The sequence below is a fragment of the Rhinoraja longicauda genome, chromosome 1 (assembly GCF_053455715.1).
Source record: "Rhinoraja longicauda isolate Sanriku21f chromosome 1, sRhiLon1.1, whole genome shotgun sequence".
NCBI lineage: Eukaryota > Metazoa > Chordata > Chondrichthyes > Rajiformes > Arhynchobatidae > Rhinoraja > Rhinoraja longicauda.
The window spans coordinates 97016779-97037831 of NC_135953.1; the positions used below are offsets into that span (position 1 = coordinate 97016779).

Consider the following 21053-nt stretch of genomic DNA (forward strand, 5'->3'; position numbering starts at 1 on the left):
AACCTACTCTCCAATTAAGTGTGCTCCTGCAGTGATACAAGTACAATTCTACTTTAAGAGCCAATGATTACCTGGGGAAAAATAAAGTACCACAATTCACAGGAACGTAATTATCAGATTTTACGACTTATTAATAACTTCTTGCCGAAGTTCACCTTCCAAGATTTATCCCTCAAACACTACTATCAAAAACAGATTTAGTGTTGGTTATTCCACTAATGGTTGTGAAACCTGCAGTGTGTAAACCAGCTATTATATTTACCGACACAAATAAAAGGAGTCTATAGAGCCCCAGGGCCTGCTCAGGTATTCAAATAGGCTCATGACTGTCCTTTATTAAAGTATATTTACCCTCCTAATGTCCAGATTTAAAGATGATCCCCGAAGTGTCCAATCATCTATTAATCTGAGCCATAACATGCTGGGTGAGGTAAATGCCACAGCCCCTGGGGACAGAGAATTCCAAAGATTTACAACTATCAAAAGTTAAATCTCTTTAATTTGTCAAAGCCAAAGCTGCTGCACATCTAAATTAACTCACTGGGCCTACAAAGGTATGAAAGACAATTAAAAAAGTAACTAATCAAAAAACATAGAAAGGCACTCTCTAAATTGAATAATGGTTTAATGTTTAATATCAAAACTCACCATTTCGTGCAAAATTTGCAATGGCCAGTGCTCCAGCAAGTTGCAGTTGATGGTTATTTGAAGGAAGCCAGGACAGCACTTTTTGAAAGACACTGCCTTTACCCGTATCAAACAACTTCTGCATAGATTCATCTGCAAGACAAAAGAAGCTTCAATAGCTTATTGATCTATCCTCCAATTTCTGCATCTTGACGAGTTGTTTTCTCTGAGCGTCAGAGGAGGTTGAGGAGAGACCTGATAGAAATACATCAACTTGTGAGGGCAGAGATGGGATTGACAGGACATTTTCCTCTCGGGTGGAAAGGTCAAGGACTAGAGGGAGTAGCTTCGAGATGAAATGGCAAACTTTAAAGGAGATATGTAGGGCAAGTTTTTTTTTAAAGCAGAGAGGTGGTTGTCAGGAACACGTTGACAGGGATGGTACAATAATGGCATTTAAGAAGCTTAATAATAATAATAATATATTCCTTTATTCGTCCCAAACCGGGGAAATTTACAGGAAATTTAGATAGGCTCATGGATATGCAGAGAATGGAAGGATATGGATAAAGTGCAGGCAGCGATTAGTTTACTGCAGCATTATGTTTGGCACAGACATTGTGGGCCAAGGGGACTGTTCCTATGTTGTGTTGTTCTGCGTTCTATGATTCAATATCCATTATCATCCTAGTCTTTGAATGATATCAGTTTTAATTAATTATACGCTTCACACCATTTTTGGGAGACCTTGCCAAATTTACCTTACTGTTTCTGAACAAATTCTTCCAATGACAACCGATTGTTAAAAGGTGTACCAAGATGACTGGAAGTTGTTGCGTCATCTTTTGTTATTTTGCCCATTGAAAACATTTCTCTATTGATGAGAAACTCCAGTTATTCCTGTCACCACAGTGTGCAGTGAAGTAATTGAAATCAAGTCCCCACACACAGCTGCACAACCATCTGTTCAATAACTGTTGGGGTATGTTTAGTTTAGTTTATAGATACAGTGCGGAAACAGGCTCTTTGGCCCACCGAGTCTGCACCGAGCAACGATCCCCATACACACTACTCTGCACACTAGGGACAATTTACAGTTTTTACCAAAGCCAATTAACCTACAAACCTGTATGTCTTTGGACTATTGGAGGAACCTGGAGCTCCCAGAGAAAACCCACATGGTCACAGGGAAAACGTGCAAACTCTGTACAGAAAGCACCCGTTGTCAGGATCGAACTCGGGTCTCTGGCGCTGTGAGGCAGCAACTCTACCGTCGTGCTGCTGTAAGGTGTTCAATGGGAGATCCAGATTGTCACAAAGACCAAAATTTGCAGCATTGGTTTGGTGTGAGTGGATTTTATAAGATTATCATGACTTTGCGAAAATAGAGCAACTCAGTCTACTTAAAAAGTTTCAACAGCTGGCTAGATTTGAGACGGTCTGGCTTGTGTTCAAATTTTTTAATATTTTAACTTATCACCTGCAAAGAGGAGTTAAATTATTCCGGTAGAGTGCCAACATATTACACCAAGGCACTATCTCTAGAAAGACTCAAAAACAACATCATGTTTGAGACCCTTTTGAAAGGACACTAACCATGACACTGATTAACTCACTTATTTGAGAAGCGAGATGGGTGAATATTTATGGAAGTTTCACATTTTCTACTTGTATAACCATTGATGCAATATTTATAAAGGCACAAGAGACTACAGATGCTGGAACCTTGAGCAAAGCAAAATGCTGGTGGAACTCAATGGGTCAGGCAGCATCTGTGGAGGGACTGCCTAACCTGCTGAGTTCCTCCAGCACTGTGTTTTGCTCAGTAATATTTATCTTGAATTTAGGGGTGACTGTGTTTTGTTTCTAGATTAGATTTTCATCTTAAGACTCTACTTCTCCCCCTCTTCCCCCCTTCCCAGTAATGGCTTATGACTCTGAAGTTCTTTAAAAAAAGACCTGATTTGCAACTGATAAGTTGAAAACCCAAATTATATAAATTACCATTTGGGTCACTATCAGACCAGCACTCTATTTTTTCAACAACACTGCATGAAAATAGGTCGCATGTTAATGCATTTTCATCAAGATCACTGTATTTTGAAGCATGGTGCTGTGCACAGATGAATGCCGCATTATGTTAAATTATAAACTGCAGAAATGTCCACATATTTTGAATGGTGAAATCACGTGGTAAAAGATTCATTTTGTATCTCAGGATTTTCAGTTTGGTAGTGCGAAACTAGAGTGTGTTAATTGATTCGAAGATACGGCATGGAAACAGACAATTCAGCCCATGCTGACCACCAATCACCCGTTCACACCAGTTCTGTTATCCCATTTTCTCATGCACTCCTACACACTCGGAGCAATTTACAGATGCCAATTAACCTACAAACCTGCATGTCTTTGGGACGTGGGAGGAAACCGGAGCACCTGGAGGAAACCCACAGGGAGAACGTGCTAAGGATCAAACCAGGATCTGTGGTGCATTGAGGCAGCAGCTCTATCAGCTGTGCCATTGTGCTGTCCTAAAGCATTAAAGTCAAAAGCATTCCATACATTTAGCTCAGTATTGTCATGGCCTATCATTAATCCATTAATCAGTCACTGAAAGGAAGCATGCAGGTACAGCAGGCAGTGAAGAAAGCCAATGGAATGTTGGCATTCATAACAAGAGGAGTTGAGTATAGGAGCAAAGAGGTCCTTCTGCAGGTGTACAGGGCCCTAGTGAGACCGCACCTGGAGTACTGTGTGCAGTTTTGGTCTCCAAATTTGAGGAAGGATATTCTTGCTATTGAGGGCGTGCAGCGTAGGTTTACCAGGTTAATTCCCGGAATGGAGGGACTGTCATATGTTGAAAGACTGGAGCGACTAGGTTTGTATACACTGGAATTTAGAAGGATGAGAGGGGATCTTATCGAAACGTATAAGATTATTAAGGGGTTGGACATGTTAGAGGCAGGAAACATGTTCCCAATGTTGGGGGAGTCCAGAACCAGGGGCCACAGTTTAAGAATAAGGGGTAGGCCATTTAGAATGGAGTTGCGGAAAAGCTTTTTCAGTCAGAGAGTTGTAAATCTGTGGAATTCTCTGCCTCAGAAGGCAGTGGAGGCCAATTCTCTGAATGCATTCAAGAGAGCTAGATAGAGCTCTTAAGGATAGCGGAGTCAGGGGGTATGGGGAGAAAGCAGGAACGGGGTACAGATTGAGAATGATCAGCCATGATCACATTGAATGGCGGTGCTGGCTCGAAGGGCCGAATGGCCTACTCCTGCACCTATTGTCTAACAAAGCAAAATGAGAAAACCTTTATGGTTGGTTCTTCTGTTTATGAAGGATAAGCAGGACTTTCTCTCATGCCCCAACTCTCTTCAAGATTGCAGAACTGTTTATTTAACAAGAGTATGTTTATTTGGTCCTAAGAAATGGTGCTAATTGTTTTAACTGAAATTGTTAAAAACTGATACACCAAACTCACCACCCAAAAGCAGCAATACCATGAGATCAGAAGCTGTTTTAAGCTCAGAGACGTCATCTTCTTTATTGCTGTCTACCATCTCTTCGACAAGCTCCAGCAGACAGTCCACTAATCCTGCATCAACCAGTTGTAGTTTGATAACATCTGAAACAAAAACGAAACACATGTTACATTACAAATCTCATTTGACACCTTCTATACTCCATTCCTGAACCACAAAACCCTCTTCAATAACAATTTACTTCCAAATAATAAGGGCGGCACAGTGTGCGGCAGTAGAGTTGCTGGCTCCTTACAGCGCTAGAGACCTGGGTTTGATCCTGACAACGGGCGCTGTTTGTACGGTGTTTCTACGTTCTCACACCTGTGGATTTTCTCCAGGTGCTCCGGTTTACTGCCACATCCGAAAGACGTGCAGGATTGTAGATTAATTGGCTTCTGTAAATTGTCCCCAGTGTGTAGGATAGTGCTAGTGTATGGGGTGATTACTGGTTGGCACGGACTCGGTGGTCTGATGGACCTGTTTCCACTCTATATGCCTAAATTCTAATAGTACAGAAAAAAAGATGAATACCCAAGATATAAACACCACCAAACTGGGAACCAGCTGTTTTTAAGATTCAGTCACTGGAACAAAGGAAGTGTTAGTGATAATCCCTTCAACCTTCCATCTGCAACAGTTAATTCCTACATCCTCAAAATGAAGATCTGGTTTCCTTCCATTCTACCACATGCAAGCCTTGAGAGGGACACAATGCATTATTGTAAAATCCTAATAGATGAAGGTCTTGAATTCAAAGGTTTAGAAATGGGAGGAAACTAGAGACTGAAGTTGAAATAACTATGAAGATAGTAATGGCTAGCATTGAAACTAACACTGAAAATTCATTTCCATACATGATCCATATTCAAATTTTCTGATGAGCATTAAAATTGCAAGAATGGAAGAAATTTAAAACAAGAATGAAATAATTGGGCAGTACCAATGGGCTACAGAAACTTCTTGGTCTTCAGTGTGTACTAGAATAGGGCATAGAACAGCACAAGAGCAGGATATTCGGCCTACAATGTGCCGAACATGATGCCAAGTTAAACTAATCTCCTCTGCCTGCACTTTATTATCTCCTTAAAAATAGCGATTCAACTGAAATTAAGTTCTTTCTTTCACCTTTTGTATTGCTATTTACAACCATAATCTTTCATTTCATTTCCATTTAAAACACCTATCACTCAAACCCAGCTATTTACTTTCAACATTTCCAATGATTCGCCAATCAGCATTTTTACTGAAAGTGGAGCAACTGACCTGCCGAGTTAGCGCAGCGGTAGAAGTTGCTGCTTTACAGCGAATGCAGCGCCGGAGACTCAGGTTCGATCCTGACTACGGGTGCTGCACTGTAAGGAGTTTGTACGTTCTCCCCGTGACCTGCGTGGGTTTTCTCCGAGATCTTCGGTTTCCTCCCACACTCCAAAGACGTACAGGTATGTAGGTTAATTGGCTGGGTAAATGTAAAAATTGTCCCTAGTGGGTGTAGGATAGTGTTAATGTACGGGGATCGCTGGGCGGCACGGACTTGGAGGGCCGAAAAGGCCTGTTTCCGGCTGTATATATATGATATGATATGATATGGGTCCACGACGACCATCAAACACCCACCTACACACTAGGAGCAATTTACGGAGGGCCAGTTAATCTACAAACCTGCACATCTAATGATGGCCAAGTCAATGGATATTTATGGTGGAGATTGACAGATTCTTGATTGGTAAGGATGTCAGGGGTTTTGGGCCGAAGGCAGCACAATGGGATTGAGAGGAAAAGATAGATCAGCCATGATTGAATGGCGGAGTAGACTTGATAGGCTAAATGGCCCACTTCTGCTCCTAGAACTTATCTGTAGGAGCCATGTGTGTTTATTAGCTATCTTAGCATATATTATTTTGTATCCTGCTGTGTTATTTTTGGACACTTGGGGGTTGTCATGAGATGAATACTAGGCTTACATATATGGGCATATGTGCATATATGGACTGGGAGGAGCCTGGGGAGGAGCCAGAATTAGGAGTATACTTGGGAAGGCAGTGACGTTTTACGTTAGACATGAAGGAGCTATGGCAAGATCCAAATTCTTAACAGATTTATGACTAGAGATATACTAATCTGTTTGTATTACTACTTCAATAAACGACTAATTAAACTAAAACATTGTGAAGATCTCTCTGTTGTTGTTTGCGTCAAGAATGATCACTCCACTCCTTTCATGAAAGTGGTAAGCTTAAGGACTTTATTGGGAAGGACTAAATTGCCGCTGCATTATCTTTGGGACGTGGAAGGAAACCAGAGCATCCGGAGGAAACCCATGCAGTCGCAGGAAGAACACAAGAATGAGTTCAAACTCAACACCGACAACACCTGAGGTTAGTATAGAAACATAGAAAAACAGGTGGAGTAGGCCATTCAGCCCTTCGAGCCAGCACCGTTATTCAATATGATCATGGCTGATCATCAAAAATCAGTACCCCGTTCCTGCTTTTTCCACATAGCCCTTGATTCCTTTAGCCCTAAGAGCTAAATCTAACTCTCTCTTGAAAACATCCAGTGAATTTGCCTCCGCTGTCTTCTGTAGCAGAGAATTACACAGATTCACAACTCACCAGGTGAATTTTTTTTTGCCACATCTCAGTCCTAAATGGCCTACTCATTATTAAACTGTGACCCCTGGTTCTGGACTCCCCCAACACCGGAAACATTTTTCCAGCAACTAGCCTGTCCAAACCCTTAACAATTTTATATGTTCCTATAAGATCTCCTCTCATCCTTCTAAATTCCAGTGAATACAAGCCCAGTCAAACCATTCTTTCATCATTTGTCAGTCCCACCATCCCGGGAATTCACCTGGTGAACCTACACTGCATTCCCTCAATAGCAAGAATGTCCTTCGTCAAATTAGGAGACCACAACTGCACACAATACTCTAGGTGTGGCCCTGTACAATTGCAGTAGGACATCCTTGCTCCTAAAACCCAAATCCTCTCGCGATGAAGGCCAACATGCCATTAGCTTTCTTCACTGCCTGCTGTACCTGCATGCTTTCTTTCAGTGACTGATGTACAAGCACACCCAGGTCTCGTTGCACCTCCCTTTTTCTAATCTGACATTCAGATAATAATCTGCCTTCCTCTTCTTGCCACCAAAGTGGATAACCTCACATTTATCCACATTATATTACATCTGCCATGCATCCGCCCACTCACTCAATCTATCCAAGTCACCCTGCAGCCTCATAGCACCCTCATCGCAACCCACACTGTCACCCAGCTTTATGTCATCCGCAAACTTGGAGATGTTACATTTAATTCCCTCGTCTAAATTGTTAATATATTGTAAATAACTGGGGGTCCCAGGACCGAGCCTTGCGGCACCCCACTAGTCACTGCCTGTCATTCTGAAAAAGACCCGTTAATTCCTACTCTTTGGTTCCTGTCTGCCAACCAGTTCTCTATCCATGTCAATAACCTACCCCGAATACCATGTGCTCTAATTTTGCACACTAATCTCGTGTGGGACCTTGTCAAAGGCTTTTGAAAGACCCGATACACCACATCCACTGGCTCTCCCTTATTCATTCTACCTATTAAATCCTTGAAAAATTCCTAAAGATTAGTCAAGCATGATTTCCCTTTCATAAATCCATGCTAACTTTGACCGATCCTGTCACTGCTTTCCAAATGCACTGCGGCAACATCTTTAACAATCGACTCAAGCATCCTCCCCACTACCGATGTAAGGCTAACTGGTCTATAATTTCCCATTTTCTCCTTCCCTCCTGTTTTAAAAAGTGGAGTTACATTAGTCAGTTCCTGTGGACGGGAGGGTAATCAGAGTCGAGGGAACATTGGAAAATGATCAACATCAAAGATGCAAGGCAGCTTTATCAGCTGCGCCATAGTGCCGCCCCTATTCTCCGAGTACTACACATAACTCATCTGTGCTGAAAAGAATATTATTTTCCTTTTTGCTCACATGTTGGACACTGGTGATTCGCTCTGGCTGTGTTGCCTATATTCAGTGACGTAGAAATATATGGGACAAAAAAAGAGCTATTTAAATGATTTCTATTTCCCAGCACTTGTTACCATAGTCTTAACATTTATAGGTGTTCATATTCTCATTTGGGTAATATCTAAATTTCTATCTACATTACTTTCACACAGCGAGTTTAAAACTCCCATTCTTCTCCGTGCATAGATATTTTCCTTCCTCAGTTTTTAACTTATCTTGCTGACAATTAAATTTGGCTCCTAATTATCAACTGCTGTAAAGTGAAAGCGTCCTTTTTTGTTTTATTTTGTTCAAGTTTCTCAATTTTACAAACCTCAAAGCAATATTCCTCAGCCTTTCATTCCAAAGAAGGAAAAACCCCTCAGAGTGAGCCTGGGAAAACCTCAGCTTAGTTACTTACCTCGTGACTAACATACGTCCTCTAATTATTCCAGTAACTCTGCTACTTTTCTAGAGCTATCCATCCATCCCATATTCTGGTGACAACTGTACACAGTACACCATCTTTCACTAGTAAATGTCTAATACTGCCATCTCTCTTTCCCCATGACAATTTCCAATGCAGGCTTTTACATCAAAGCCATTGATTTTAATTTGGTTATCACTTGCTGTGACGAGCATCTTCTCATTTGCAGCAAGCAATAATTTAAAATATTTAGCGTTTCATGTTTCTTCATTTTCACATTAATTGACCTCAGAACCTTCTGCTATCCAGGTACCTCTTGCTACCTCAAATTTAGAAGATTCAAAAACTAATATATGGCTAGATACTGCAATGCTGAATTAAGTCAAAAAGGCATTGCCAAAAGCACTGCTCTTCTGAGTCGAGTTGAGTTTAGTTTATTGCCAGTGAAAAGGTTTTGTTGCGTGCTAACCAGTCAGCGGAAAGACACTACATGATTACAATCGAGTCATCCACAGTGTACAGATGCATGATGGAGGGAATAATGTGAATAAAGTTTAGTGCAAGATAAAGCCAGTAAAGTACAATCAAGGATAGTCTGAGGATCTCCAATTAGGTAAATAGCAGTTCAGGACTGCTCTCTGGTTCAGCTGCCTTTTAGCAACTGGGAAAAAAATTGTCCTTGAATTTGGAGGTGTGTGTTTTCACACTTCTATGGCTTTTGCCCTTTGGGAGATGGGAGAAGATGGGGTGGCCAGGGCAGCATGAGGTGTAAATGGAGTCAATGGAAGGGAGGTTGGTTTGTGTGATAGTCTGGGCTATGTCCACAATTCTCTGCAATTTCTTGTGGTCTTGGATGGAGCCAAACCATGCTGCGATGCATCCCAATAAAATGCTTTCTATGACGCATTTGTTGAAGTAGGTGAGATTTGTTGGGGATATACCAAACTTCCTAAGCCTCTAAGGAAGTCGAGTCGTTGGTGTGGTTTCTAAGCCATTGGTTCAATATGGGTGGTCCAGGAGAAGTTGCTGGTGATATTTACTCCTAGGAATTTGAAGTGTTCAACCATCTCTACTTCGGCACCGTCAAGGCAAACTGGGGTACGTATACCACTTCATTTCCTGAAGTGGATCACTATCTCCTTTGTCTCACTGACACCGAGAAAATATGTTGTCTTGACACCAGGTCATGAGGTTACAGGTGCTCCGCAACTTATGATGGGGTTACGTTCCAAGAAACCCATTGCAAACCAAAAATAGTGTACGTCGAAATGCATTTATTACACCTGATCACGTGGCCGGAAGCTAGCTGCAGCTCGCTACCGGTTGCTGTCGTTTGCACCATCACAAAGTAGAAATATCGCAAGTCAAAGCATCGTCATTCGGGGAGCATCTGTATCCACCTCTATTCCGTCTCATCATTATTTGCTATCCCGCCCACAATGGTAGTGTCATCTGCGAATTTGTAAATTGAATTAGATTTGTACATGGCTACACTGTCGTGGGTGTACAAGGAGTAAAGGAGGATGAGAACACATCCTAGTGCAGCACCAGTGTTGAGAATTATCGCGGAGGATGATTTAGCCCCTATCCTCACTGATTGAAGTCTGTTGGTCAGGAAGTCGAGGATCCAGTTGCAGAGATGGGTCCTCTCTCCAAGTCCCATGAGTTTGGTGATGAGCTTGGTTGGGGTAATGATGTTAAAGGCAGGGCTGTAGTCTATGAATAGGAGTTTGTGCTCCTGACAAATGTAAACAAATACTATTTTAACTTATTTGAATGATTTAGCAGGCAGTTCTCCAGGCATTCCGGACAGTATGCTTCCACTGCCACTATCACCAGCAAAAGCACATTAATCAATCATTCTACCATTATTTGTAAGATCTTTATAACATGCAAAATCTAATTTATCCACACAGCAAACACTACAGTTAAAAACACTGATCTTTTCTGATTATATAAAATGAGAGCAGTGGCAGGAGGAGAGACCTGGGAAGCTTAAGAAAAATGTAATCTATTTTTCAAATGGAAGTAAAAATATATTTACTATTTTTGCTAGCAGAATTTGGTTGGCCAAATTACTTTTGCCAACAGACTTTTCTGTGGAGTAGATTTCCACAATAACCGATGAAATCACAGCCTACAAATCTAATGAAACACAGATTTGGATATGAGGAAATTTATGTGAATAAATATTGTGGAAGTTAAACAAATCAGCAAAAACACAGAGTGCACCAAATTTCAAAAACTTGGAAAGGAAGGTCAAATTGGACATCTCCCTTAACTTAGTTAATCTCCTGCATACAAATGATAGTGTCACTTTCACTATAGTGCTTTCACATTGTACTCCAGGTCGGTTTTGGTATCGGAGGACTTGCAGCTAAATGCCCAGTTTCAGGAACAAACTTGACCACAAGAAGATTAAAAGTAATAGCAGCATAATGCCTTTAACCACAAAATGACATTTAGGTTTATTATTGTTATGTGTACTGATGTACAGTGAAAAGCAGTGTTTTGCATGCTATCCAAACAGATCAGATATACTATATATAAATACAATTGAGCCAAACTCAAGTACAATAAGTAGAGTGAAGGGGAAGATACAGAGTGCGGAATATAGTTCTGAGCATTGTAGCGCATCAGTTCCATAGACAAAGTCCAATGTCCGCAATGGGGTAGAAGTGAATTAAACTGTACCCCGGCTTATGGAAGGATTGTTCAGAAGTCTAATAACTGAGGGGAAGAAGCTGTTCCTGAGTCTGGTAGAAACTTACATATGATTTAATTTGATTTTTTTGTAAAAATTGATTTAATGAAGTAAAAGACTCACCATGTTCTGCCAATGGAGCCAAGACTTCAAAAATCATTTCTTTCTTCTCATGTTCAGTTTGCTTTTTGAACAGCTTTACAAGTTCATCTGCAATCTTTGTTGATGCAAACTGTTCTTTGCTGGACTCTAAAATTAAAAAGATATATGAAGCTTTTTCAAAATATAGTTAGAAAAAAGAAAAACACACTAAAAGGAAGAGATGATTTTGCCTGCCAGATTATAGATATTTAAATCTTAATAATGATAAGTTCAATGTGTTTCATGCACTGGGTTGAACAAAAATATTTCTATTAATATTTTAAATTGCTCAAATTGGCCATTGCTTAAAAAACAGAATAGTGGTTCCAATTTAAATTTTAGAACACAGAAGCCTATATTTGCAAGTGTTTTTTGACATTTGCTCTTTATTAATTTCTCCCAAAATAATGGAAGTAGAATGATGCAAATAGCAGTAAAGAAAATTTGGCATGCTTGACAATGTATCAGAAGCCAACTCTTGATTAGTTACGCAAAACAAGTTTTCAGCAATCACAAATTGACTTGGTCTTCGTGGTGTATCCTCACTTACCTATCTCTGCCAGGTTACCAAACGCGATCAAGCACATTTCTGTCAGTGCTGTATGCTGGGAATGTATACCCAACAACTGAACTAAAGTGGGAATGACTCCCATATTTATCAGCTGGGCCTGCAAGGCATCTGTAAAACAAGAAGTTTATTAACTTAAAATGAAGTTCTTAAAGCCTAAAAGCATCCCTGCACACATGATCCCATGACAAAACAGGCGATTAAGGTTTCAAAGCAAACACAACCAGAGAGCAGACACAAAATGCTGGAGTAACTCAGCGGGTCGAGACTGACGAAGGGTCTCGACCCAAAATGTCACCCATTCCTTCTCTCCAGAGATGCTGCCTGTCCCGCTGAATTACTCCAGCATTTTATGTATACCTTCGATTTAAACCAGCATCTGCAGTTCCTTCCTACACATACAACCAGAAAGCAATGGACTCAAAAGAGATCTTAGAATGGTTAAAGAACTTAATAAACTCAAGCAAAAAAACCCATATTGGATGTCTTGGTCCTAATATGCAGCACGTCAGCAGACATCTATAAACAAATAAAATATATAAAACAAAGGCAAAATTAATGATATAACCTTGAGGTGACAGGTGCAACATCCAACTGCACAAAGGGCTTGATTACTGAGCATGTAGGTAGATTCTCAGAGAACATGATACATTTGGTGACCTATATGCTCTACATTCTTGTTTACTAAAGAAAAGTTAATGGCCAATTTAAAAAAAGGCAATTACTAATTAGAGGACCTCAATTCTATTTACATAATCAGAAAGAGTTCAACAAAATTAAAAAGTTGCCTAGTTATGAAGTTAAAATAAAAGACAAAGTAACTCAGCGGGTCAGGCAGCATCTCTGGAGAATATGAATAGGTGAATGTTTTGGGTCAGGACCCTTCTTCAGACTCTGTTTATGAAGTTGTTTTATTTAAGAAGCCCACATCTTCTGCAACACTTGCTGTGGAGTAAAGTGTCTATCTCTGGAGTACAGTCTACACTCAATATCTTCCACCAATGTCAATCATTTTAAACTTGACAAAGCTGCAGGCTGCTTCAAATCGTAACAAGTCATTATTCGCTTCTATATTCTGGACATCAGGACAAGGCACGTTCCGTTCTCAATTTGAGTTAGGGGCTTTTGGCAGGGGTATATTTTTTTTATTATTATTCATTCAAGGGACATGTACTTTGGTGGCCAGCACCGAATTATCCAACTCTAGTTGCCCTTGAGAAGGTGGTGATGGGCTGCTTCTTAACCTGCAGCAGTCCTTGAGGTATGGGTATACCCAAAATGCAGTTAGGGAGTTCCATGACTTTGACTCCATATCAAAACAGATAACAAGTCTGGACTTGTGGGGAAAAAAATAAGAATCAAATGTTATGAAAATATTGTTGAGATTAGCTTAGGTAAGCTAAAGAATCTGCTAAAAGTCCTGACTTTTGCAGCTATTAATGCGAGTGGAATCATACCCTGACACAAGTTAGCACTTAATAATGTGCTCGTAGACTTGAACAGTTTATGGAAAATGTAAAACACAAAACTTTTGCACTTGAAATAGAAAGTGCAACACCATAACACAAGTGGGCATGCTCTATTTTAATCTTTTGTAAGTTTGTGTGCAGTTTGCTAACTAATTGCTGTTTTATCACCTTTCTAAAACTGATCTCAGTACAAATGATGGAAACAGCACCATTCATCATTCCCATTTCATACCTGGCACATAAGATCATAACATTAAACAACTGCAATATTACTAATGGTGTTAAAATTCACAGATGAAATCTGCACATGCAGGTATTGGTTTACACTTCAGTGCTTGGTATTTGTTTAATCTCACATATACATCGCTACATTTCATTTAAAGACATTAACATTAATATCAGTTTTCAAACACATCATTTAATTATTTAGTTTTTCTAGTTTTTAGCACATTAATCCACACAAAATGGACGGCAGAGGCTTCAAGGCAGTTATCCCTTCAATATACACAAGGGCCACATTAATGCGTCGTCAGGTCAGTTAACATTTGATAGTACATGTGATAAAATTATATAATTTGATCACTTCATATTCTACTGTCAGTGACCTAACATGACAAGTTATAGGAATCAAATTTAAATTAATACACATTTATGGATTTCTGTCACTTCTATTGACAGGAACTGGACTCTAAACTGGAGACCATACAGATGTTACTAAAATAATGCAGGACTTCAATTTGTTTATATCAATGTTTTTAAAAAACATTTAATTTTTACTGAAATGAAACTATCAAAATATATCCTTGAGCAGAGGAAAATTAGCTAGCTAGATACTTGAACGGTAGAAATTAACACCTTTAATTATTAAATACCAAGGTCTTTAACAAAAATAGCAACTTGGAGTAACAGCTAACTATTATAATGGCTCATAATTACACAGTAAAAGTACTTTTACAAAATCATAATATAATTATATTATGTTATGTTATGGAATTAAAAATTGACTAATATTGTGACAATTGAAAATATCAATTGACTATCGCATTTCAAATAAAATAGGTCATTTTTCATGGTTCATATTTTTGTTAAAACAGTGATCAGAGGAATGCCACATTAAGAAATTAAAGCAATCAAAATACTGCAGATGCTGGAAATCTAAAATAACCAGAGTAAATATTTACAATAAACATGAGGAGGGAGTGAAACAGTGAACATTTTAGGTTGGTAACTTTCCAGCAGAACTGAAAATTGTTTGGGATGAGAGAAAAAAGGGAATGAAGGCATCACAAGATAGAAAATGACAAGAAGAACAATGCTGTCGTGTAAAAGAGGCTGGTTCTTGAATAAAAAAAGAGACAAAGGTTTACAAATGAAAATAGCAATATTCCACTAGCTTCCCATTATTTCATTCAATTTTACCATCTCCAGTTGCCTTGAGCAATCATATCATTTATTTAAACTCAGAAATGACATGTATCTGGTTAAATTTTCCCGTCGCCACAAACACGCCCTGAACAGATGCTATAACACTGGCTCGCCACTCAGCTATGGACCATCTTGGATAACAGGAACACATCACCACCTACAGCTTGGCATTCAACAGTATCATCCCCTCCAAACTCACCAGCAAGCTCCAAGACCAACCCTTTGCAACTTGACCCCCAACTTCCTCATTGGCAGACCTCAATTGGTACTGATTTGTAACATCTCCTTCTCACTGACCATCAACACAGCTGCATCTCAGGGCCTCGTGCTTAGCACCCTGCTCTAATTACCGCACAGCCTAGCACAGCTCCGATGCTATCTATAAATTGGCAGACAACACCACTGTGGGCCAAATCAGATGGGGAACAGTCAGCATACAGGAGAGATAGTTGAGCTGTGCTGCAACACCAATAAAACCAAGGAACTAATCGTTGACTTCAGGAAGGGGAAATTGGGAGACTGCGTGCCAGTTTTCATTGATGTGTCGGTGGTGGAGTTAACAGCTTCAAATTCCTGGGTGTTACTTCTCGGGTGACCTGTCCTGCACCCAGCAAATAGATTAATCACAAAGAAGATCCTCCAGTTCCTCTGCTTTCTTAGAAGTTAAAAGATTTGGCATGTAATGCAGATGGTATCCTCTCTGGTTGCATCACCAGAGTGTTTGACCTTGTATAGCAATTGGGGAGGCACAGTGGAAGAGTTGCTGCCTTACACCATCAGAGAAGCGGGTTCGGTCCTGACTACGGATGCTGTCTGTACGGAGTTTGTACGTTCTCCCTGCGACCGCATGAGTTTCTCTGGGAGCTCCCACACTTCAAAGACGTACAGGTTTGTAGGTTAATTGGCTCCTGTAAATTGTCCCTAATATTTAGGATAGTGTTAGTGTATGGGGAGATCAATGGTTGGCGCAGACTAGGTCGGCCGAGGTCCTGTTTCCACATTGTATCTCTAAAGTTTAAATTCCACACAAAGGAACGCAAGAGGCTGCAGAAGTAGTGGACTCTTCATCATGGCACAGCCCTTCTCTCCGTATAAAGCATCTACATGAGACGCTGCCTCAAGAAGACAGCATCTATTGTCAAGGATCCTCATCATCCCGATAAGGATCTTTTCTCACAGTTACCATTGGGCACAAGGTACAAAAGCCTGAATTTGTACACTACCAGGTTCCAGAATAAGTTCTTGAGCCAATTCCCACAGCCCTAATCGTACTTCGGCAATGGAACACTCCAGACTATCTCTTGCTCCATCATGGACTTTTTTTTTCTAATTGGGTTTTGCACTGTCTTTTTTTCCACCGCCTTGCAGAATTTGTGCAATTAACTTATACTGTCTGAGTCTATGTGCTGCAAGATGCTGCTGCAAGATCTTCATTATACCTGTATCTCACTGTACTTGTGAACATGCCAATAAACCTGACGACTTCCCCTGCCTTCCAAGCTACCACAGTCCTTCATTTTGATACATTCTTTGTATTCTTCTCTCTCACCTGTCAACAGAAATGACAAAGTTAATCAATCTAAACTGTTAACACACACTCTCCTTCTCGGCTGCCCGATCTACTGACTAATTAAGATGCCTTTTTAAAAAAATTAGTAGTCAATAATATGATATTAAATTAGTAGTCAACATTGGATGATCAGCCATGATCACGGTGAATGGCGGTGCTGGCTCAAAGGGCCAAATGGCCTACTCCTGCACCTATTGTCTATTGTCTAATATTACTTAGCTGGACTTTAATATTGAGAATGACCAGAAGTTTTAAAATGTTTAGGAATTAAGACTGAATCTTTAGAATTGATTTGTGGAAACACACTGGTTTCTAGGTGAATAATGCATTTACCAATAGCTGTAAAAGACAGAACAAATACGTGCCATGTGCCCATTAGGAAGCAAAAACTGTTGTAAGCCATGGTACATTAGCTCTAATGCATGAAACACTCCTTTCTAGCTGATATCTATGAACTTACATTAAACAGCTATGAGCCGAGGTCGGTAACTATGGTAGAACTACACCAAGTCACAGACAGGATATGGGAGGACATTCAATTACTAAGCCACTACCTGCAACTGACGACTCTAAATATGATTTTTATGATCTCAATTCCAAGTCAAAAACAAAGACTAAAGATTTCTAGTTTGAGAGAAATACCTGTGCATTTCCCGGATATTTTGCAATAATTATTGAAAAATGAAATCAAAGTGTTGGCAACCGAAAAATTAGATCGAAATGTTGGCAACCAAGACTGACCTAGCCTACATCTTTAAGGGAAATTAAGATTTTAAGAATATTTATAACCATGTTTAATACATCCAATGAATTTAACTTACAATGAGATATTGCCAAATAGATTGTCTTCATTTATTAATTGAATTTCTCAGAGTAAACATGTGATAGATAACGTAGTATGATAAATTAGATGTACTTTGAATACAAACTCCATAAAATAAACAGCAGAGCCTATTATGAGCAAGTATCATACTAAAAACATTAAATAACAGCAGCTCATGTCTACCTGGCTTCAATTACCTAGTTTTTTTAACATTAGTAAATATTTTCCCATTGCTTTGTTGGTAACTTTGCAGCAATTAAGTTTCTCACAACACCATATACTTATTTGCAGCATGAGAACTCGTAGATCCACAAAATTGCACACTTTAGATCTGTACAAAAATCACAGGACACCACTACAACTAATAACGTATTACAATATCTTATTAGTCGACGGTACTATTAATTCTCAAGATTCATATACCTTCAATGATTGTATCATTTCATTAAAGGGTTATTCAGAAATAACTCTTTCATCTGGTTTACAAAGTAGTTCCTAAGTAGAATCAAAATACCGTAAAGCCGCAGGGCATTGCACATATCTTTATTTATTTCCTTAAGTATATCATAAAATCAATGCATTCCACAATTTTGGGGATTATGGCCAACCAGGAAATGCTAATCTGACATTTTGCCCTTTTATCTAAAGAGAAGCAGAAGAATGAAAATGTGCGTACTAAAATGAAACCAGATATTACTTCAGATCAAGGCAATGAAGTTCACAATAACTAAGATGAAAGAGATAAGCATTGAAAAGTAACGATTTTACAGTGGACATAACTTGGGAAATTAGAACATGAAACAAAGTTTTCAAATAGTATCACCGACACTGCAAGATGAAGCAGAAAGCAATAGAAAGATTAACCGTTTTGACACTGTGCAGAAAACCTCTTGACTGCTCAAAATTGAATAATTTTATTGGACACTAATTAGGTTTTGCTTAAAATCCATAAATAAGAATAAAATCTCCCACCTCCTTTTCCCTCTGCAAGGTGGAACTATTTTAAACAAATTCAATTTTCAAAAGTTAAAATTCAATTGGAGTTTCCTTTGAACAATAAGAACCAATGCTGGGGATACGACATATTTATGCCAGTCAAGGATCTTATTCGTGATAATAAGCAAGAAATTACAAAAATAAGAAAATAAGGGAAATAGAGGACAAGACAAAACAAAAGGTCAATGGTTTGATACTGAATATTCCAGATTTTTTCAAAGCCATCATTATACTAAATAATGAATAAAAATGTTTGCTTTATGTACATATGCAAACTATAAATATTTTTGTTTTAGTTTACCATTATCATTGCTATAGTTCAACAGGAAGCCACAAAAGACAGTCAAGAGCTTCTGATTGGCTCCGTCAATATTACTGCATAGTGTCTGTAAGTGGGCAACTACTATCTGTACGCCACCAGAGAGGTCAACTGCATTCCTGCCCTCATCTGCAAAACAAAGAATTAAATTAAAAAATCTGCAACATAAATATAATTTCAAACTAGGCATAGTGAAAAACAAAATGTTTTAAATTAAAAAAGCAGCATTTATAAAATAATAACAGTAAGAGTCAAACAGCCCTAAAAAATTGTTCCAAGTGAATAAAATTAATACAATTTTTGAAACTGTTTGACACTATTAAGATATGGAAGCACCTTCAAGAATACGTTTTGCATGCCGTCACAGAACCACCACAATAGCTTCATTTCCTGTCCCTTTACCACAACCTCTGATGTTCACCAAAGATGCATTCTGTGGCTTCCTTCACGTGGTAATATTTAGCATCATCAATAAAAACATCACCAATCCCTTCAAACATGGCTTGTTGAACATCCAGGAAAAGATGAGCAGAAATTTCTGCCAACCAGACATCAGGAATTAAACCCATTGCCTGAGCAATTACCGTATAAATTTGGTATATGGTATAAATTTGGTATAACTCCATACAAATCACCTTTCCGTTTCATCATTGCTTATTTCTGCCTCCATAAAGTTCATCCAACTTCCCGTTTGGCAACACAGCTGCAGTAGAGCTTCTACCATACTCCTTTGGTCTAATATCGACGAAACTTTCAAGGCATTAGAGCAACAGCATAGAAACAGGCTCTTCCTGGTCTATAAAACCAAGTTTTATAGCTGGACCAGTCCCATTTGCCCAGTTTTGGCCCATATCCCTCTGAACCTTGCTTATCCATGTACCTGTCTAATTGTGTGAAGACAGACACAAAAAGCTGGAGTAACTCAGTGGGTCAGGCAGCATCTTGTTATCATCTATCCCACAGCCAACAATGGACCATTGTGGGCTCCACATTTCCTTGATTTTTGTGTATCTTCTATTCATTTGTCCTATATCTCTCGTTTCCCTTTCCCCTGACTCTTAGTCTGATGAAGGGTCTTGTCCTGAAACGTCACCTATTCCATTCTCCGGAGATGCTGCCTGACCAGCTGAGCGACTCCGTCTTTTTGAGTCTGCCTTCAGTTTTAATCAGCATCTGCAGTTCCTCCCTACACTAATTGCATGAAGAAACTGCCTCTCACCTCTCTTAAATCTTTCCCCTCTTACCTAAACCAAAGCCCTCTTGATTACTCTTTAGTTCTAACCTCCATGACAAATAGTAGTCGTGCCACCAGCTCCCAAGCAGTCAGTAAATTTTAGTGTCTCACTAATTCTTTTTTCTTTCTTGCATCGCCCTTTAAAACGTACAATTGAAGCCTTCTTCATTTACTGTATATTCTGATGACTTCTTTATCCATTTCCTTGTGAATATTTTTTGGAATGTTTTGCTGCTTCAAAATGTGCTACATAAATACAAATGAATGTTGTATTCCACCTCCCCCCCCCCCCCCCCCCCCCGATTTAAAACTTAAAATCTCCTACTCTCAGAGTCTAGAGGTTCAAAGTGAGAATTACTGAGGAAGAAATCTCATGAAGGAAGCACATGATATAAAGAGAATCACTTTCAAACTGGTTCACTTGAAACAGCTTACAAGGTGTCCCCAGAGAAGGCAATGGAATGTGTTCCAAAGCTTCTGACCATCAAATCACTGGATCTGCTTTTAGAAAGGATGGAATCTTAGATTTGTTATGGTGCTGGACATGAAACGGGTATCCCGTTAAAACGTTCAGGTCTTTCATCGTGCTCAAGGCCATACCAACTGTGAAAAAACGGCTGAACACTACAAGATATCTGAAGGCGCAAGCATCCGTTACAATTTAATGAACTTTCAAACATCCAAGTCTTATGGTTTCTTGCACTTTTAATTTGCTTCATAGTTTAAAGGAGTAAATTAAAAGTTCAAGGAAAGATAAGGCTTGCATTTGTTCAAGTCAAGACAGATTGAACTCTTGGGGTTAAAAAACATAATGTAACACAATGTTCTTCAACACCGGGATTTAATCCACAATTTAATATTCTTGTATATCACACTGAAATGTGGCTATTCTTCCATAGCAGGTGGAGGAATCTAAAATTAACAAAATGTATGCATTTTACAAGTCAAGTAATATGGGCACTTTTGTATGAATTTGCTTTTCATAGTATTGTACGTCCATCATATTAATGACTGACCATTGAATAATGTTCTATTGCTCTGGACAATACAATGTGATGTTTAAAGTCAGCAAAAAAAAACACTATCAGTGCATATATGCACAGCAGACAAATCTGCTAAAAGTTTTTTAAAAACATGAAAATAATGGAAATAACAGGTTAGAGAAAACTCCACAAAGTTCAGAGCTATATTTCTGCTGGAACTGGTTTTATACAATAATCTTCATTT

General features: G+C 39.1%; 1 protein-coding gene across 2 annotated transcripts in view; it reads right to left on the reverse strand.

The window, feature by feature from the left end:
* The window catches only part of rap1gds1 (RAP1, GTP-GDP dissociation stimulator 1), a 78474-nt gene that overhangs the window by 24272 nt on the left and 33149 nt on the right, over window positions 1–21053 (reverse strand). The window contains exons 5-9 of one of the 2 annotated variants that reach the window (XM_078403107.1): window positions 18575–18721; window positions 11973–12101; window positions 11405–11530; window positions 4109–4252; window positions 649–780 (exon numbers count right to left, since the gene is read on the reverse strand). In XM_078403107.1, the coding sequence (XP_078259233.1) occupies window positions 649–780; window positions 4109–4252; window positions 11405–11530; window positions 11973–12101; window positions 18575–18721 (678 nt within the window). The remainder of the gene's footprint in view (window positions 1–648; window positions 781–4108; window positions 4253–11404; window positions 11531–11972; window positions 12102–18574; window positions 18722–21053) is intronic. The other variant, XM_078403116.1, reaches the window with a different exon arrangement.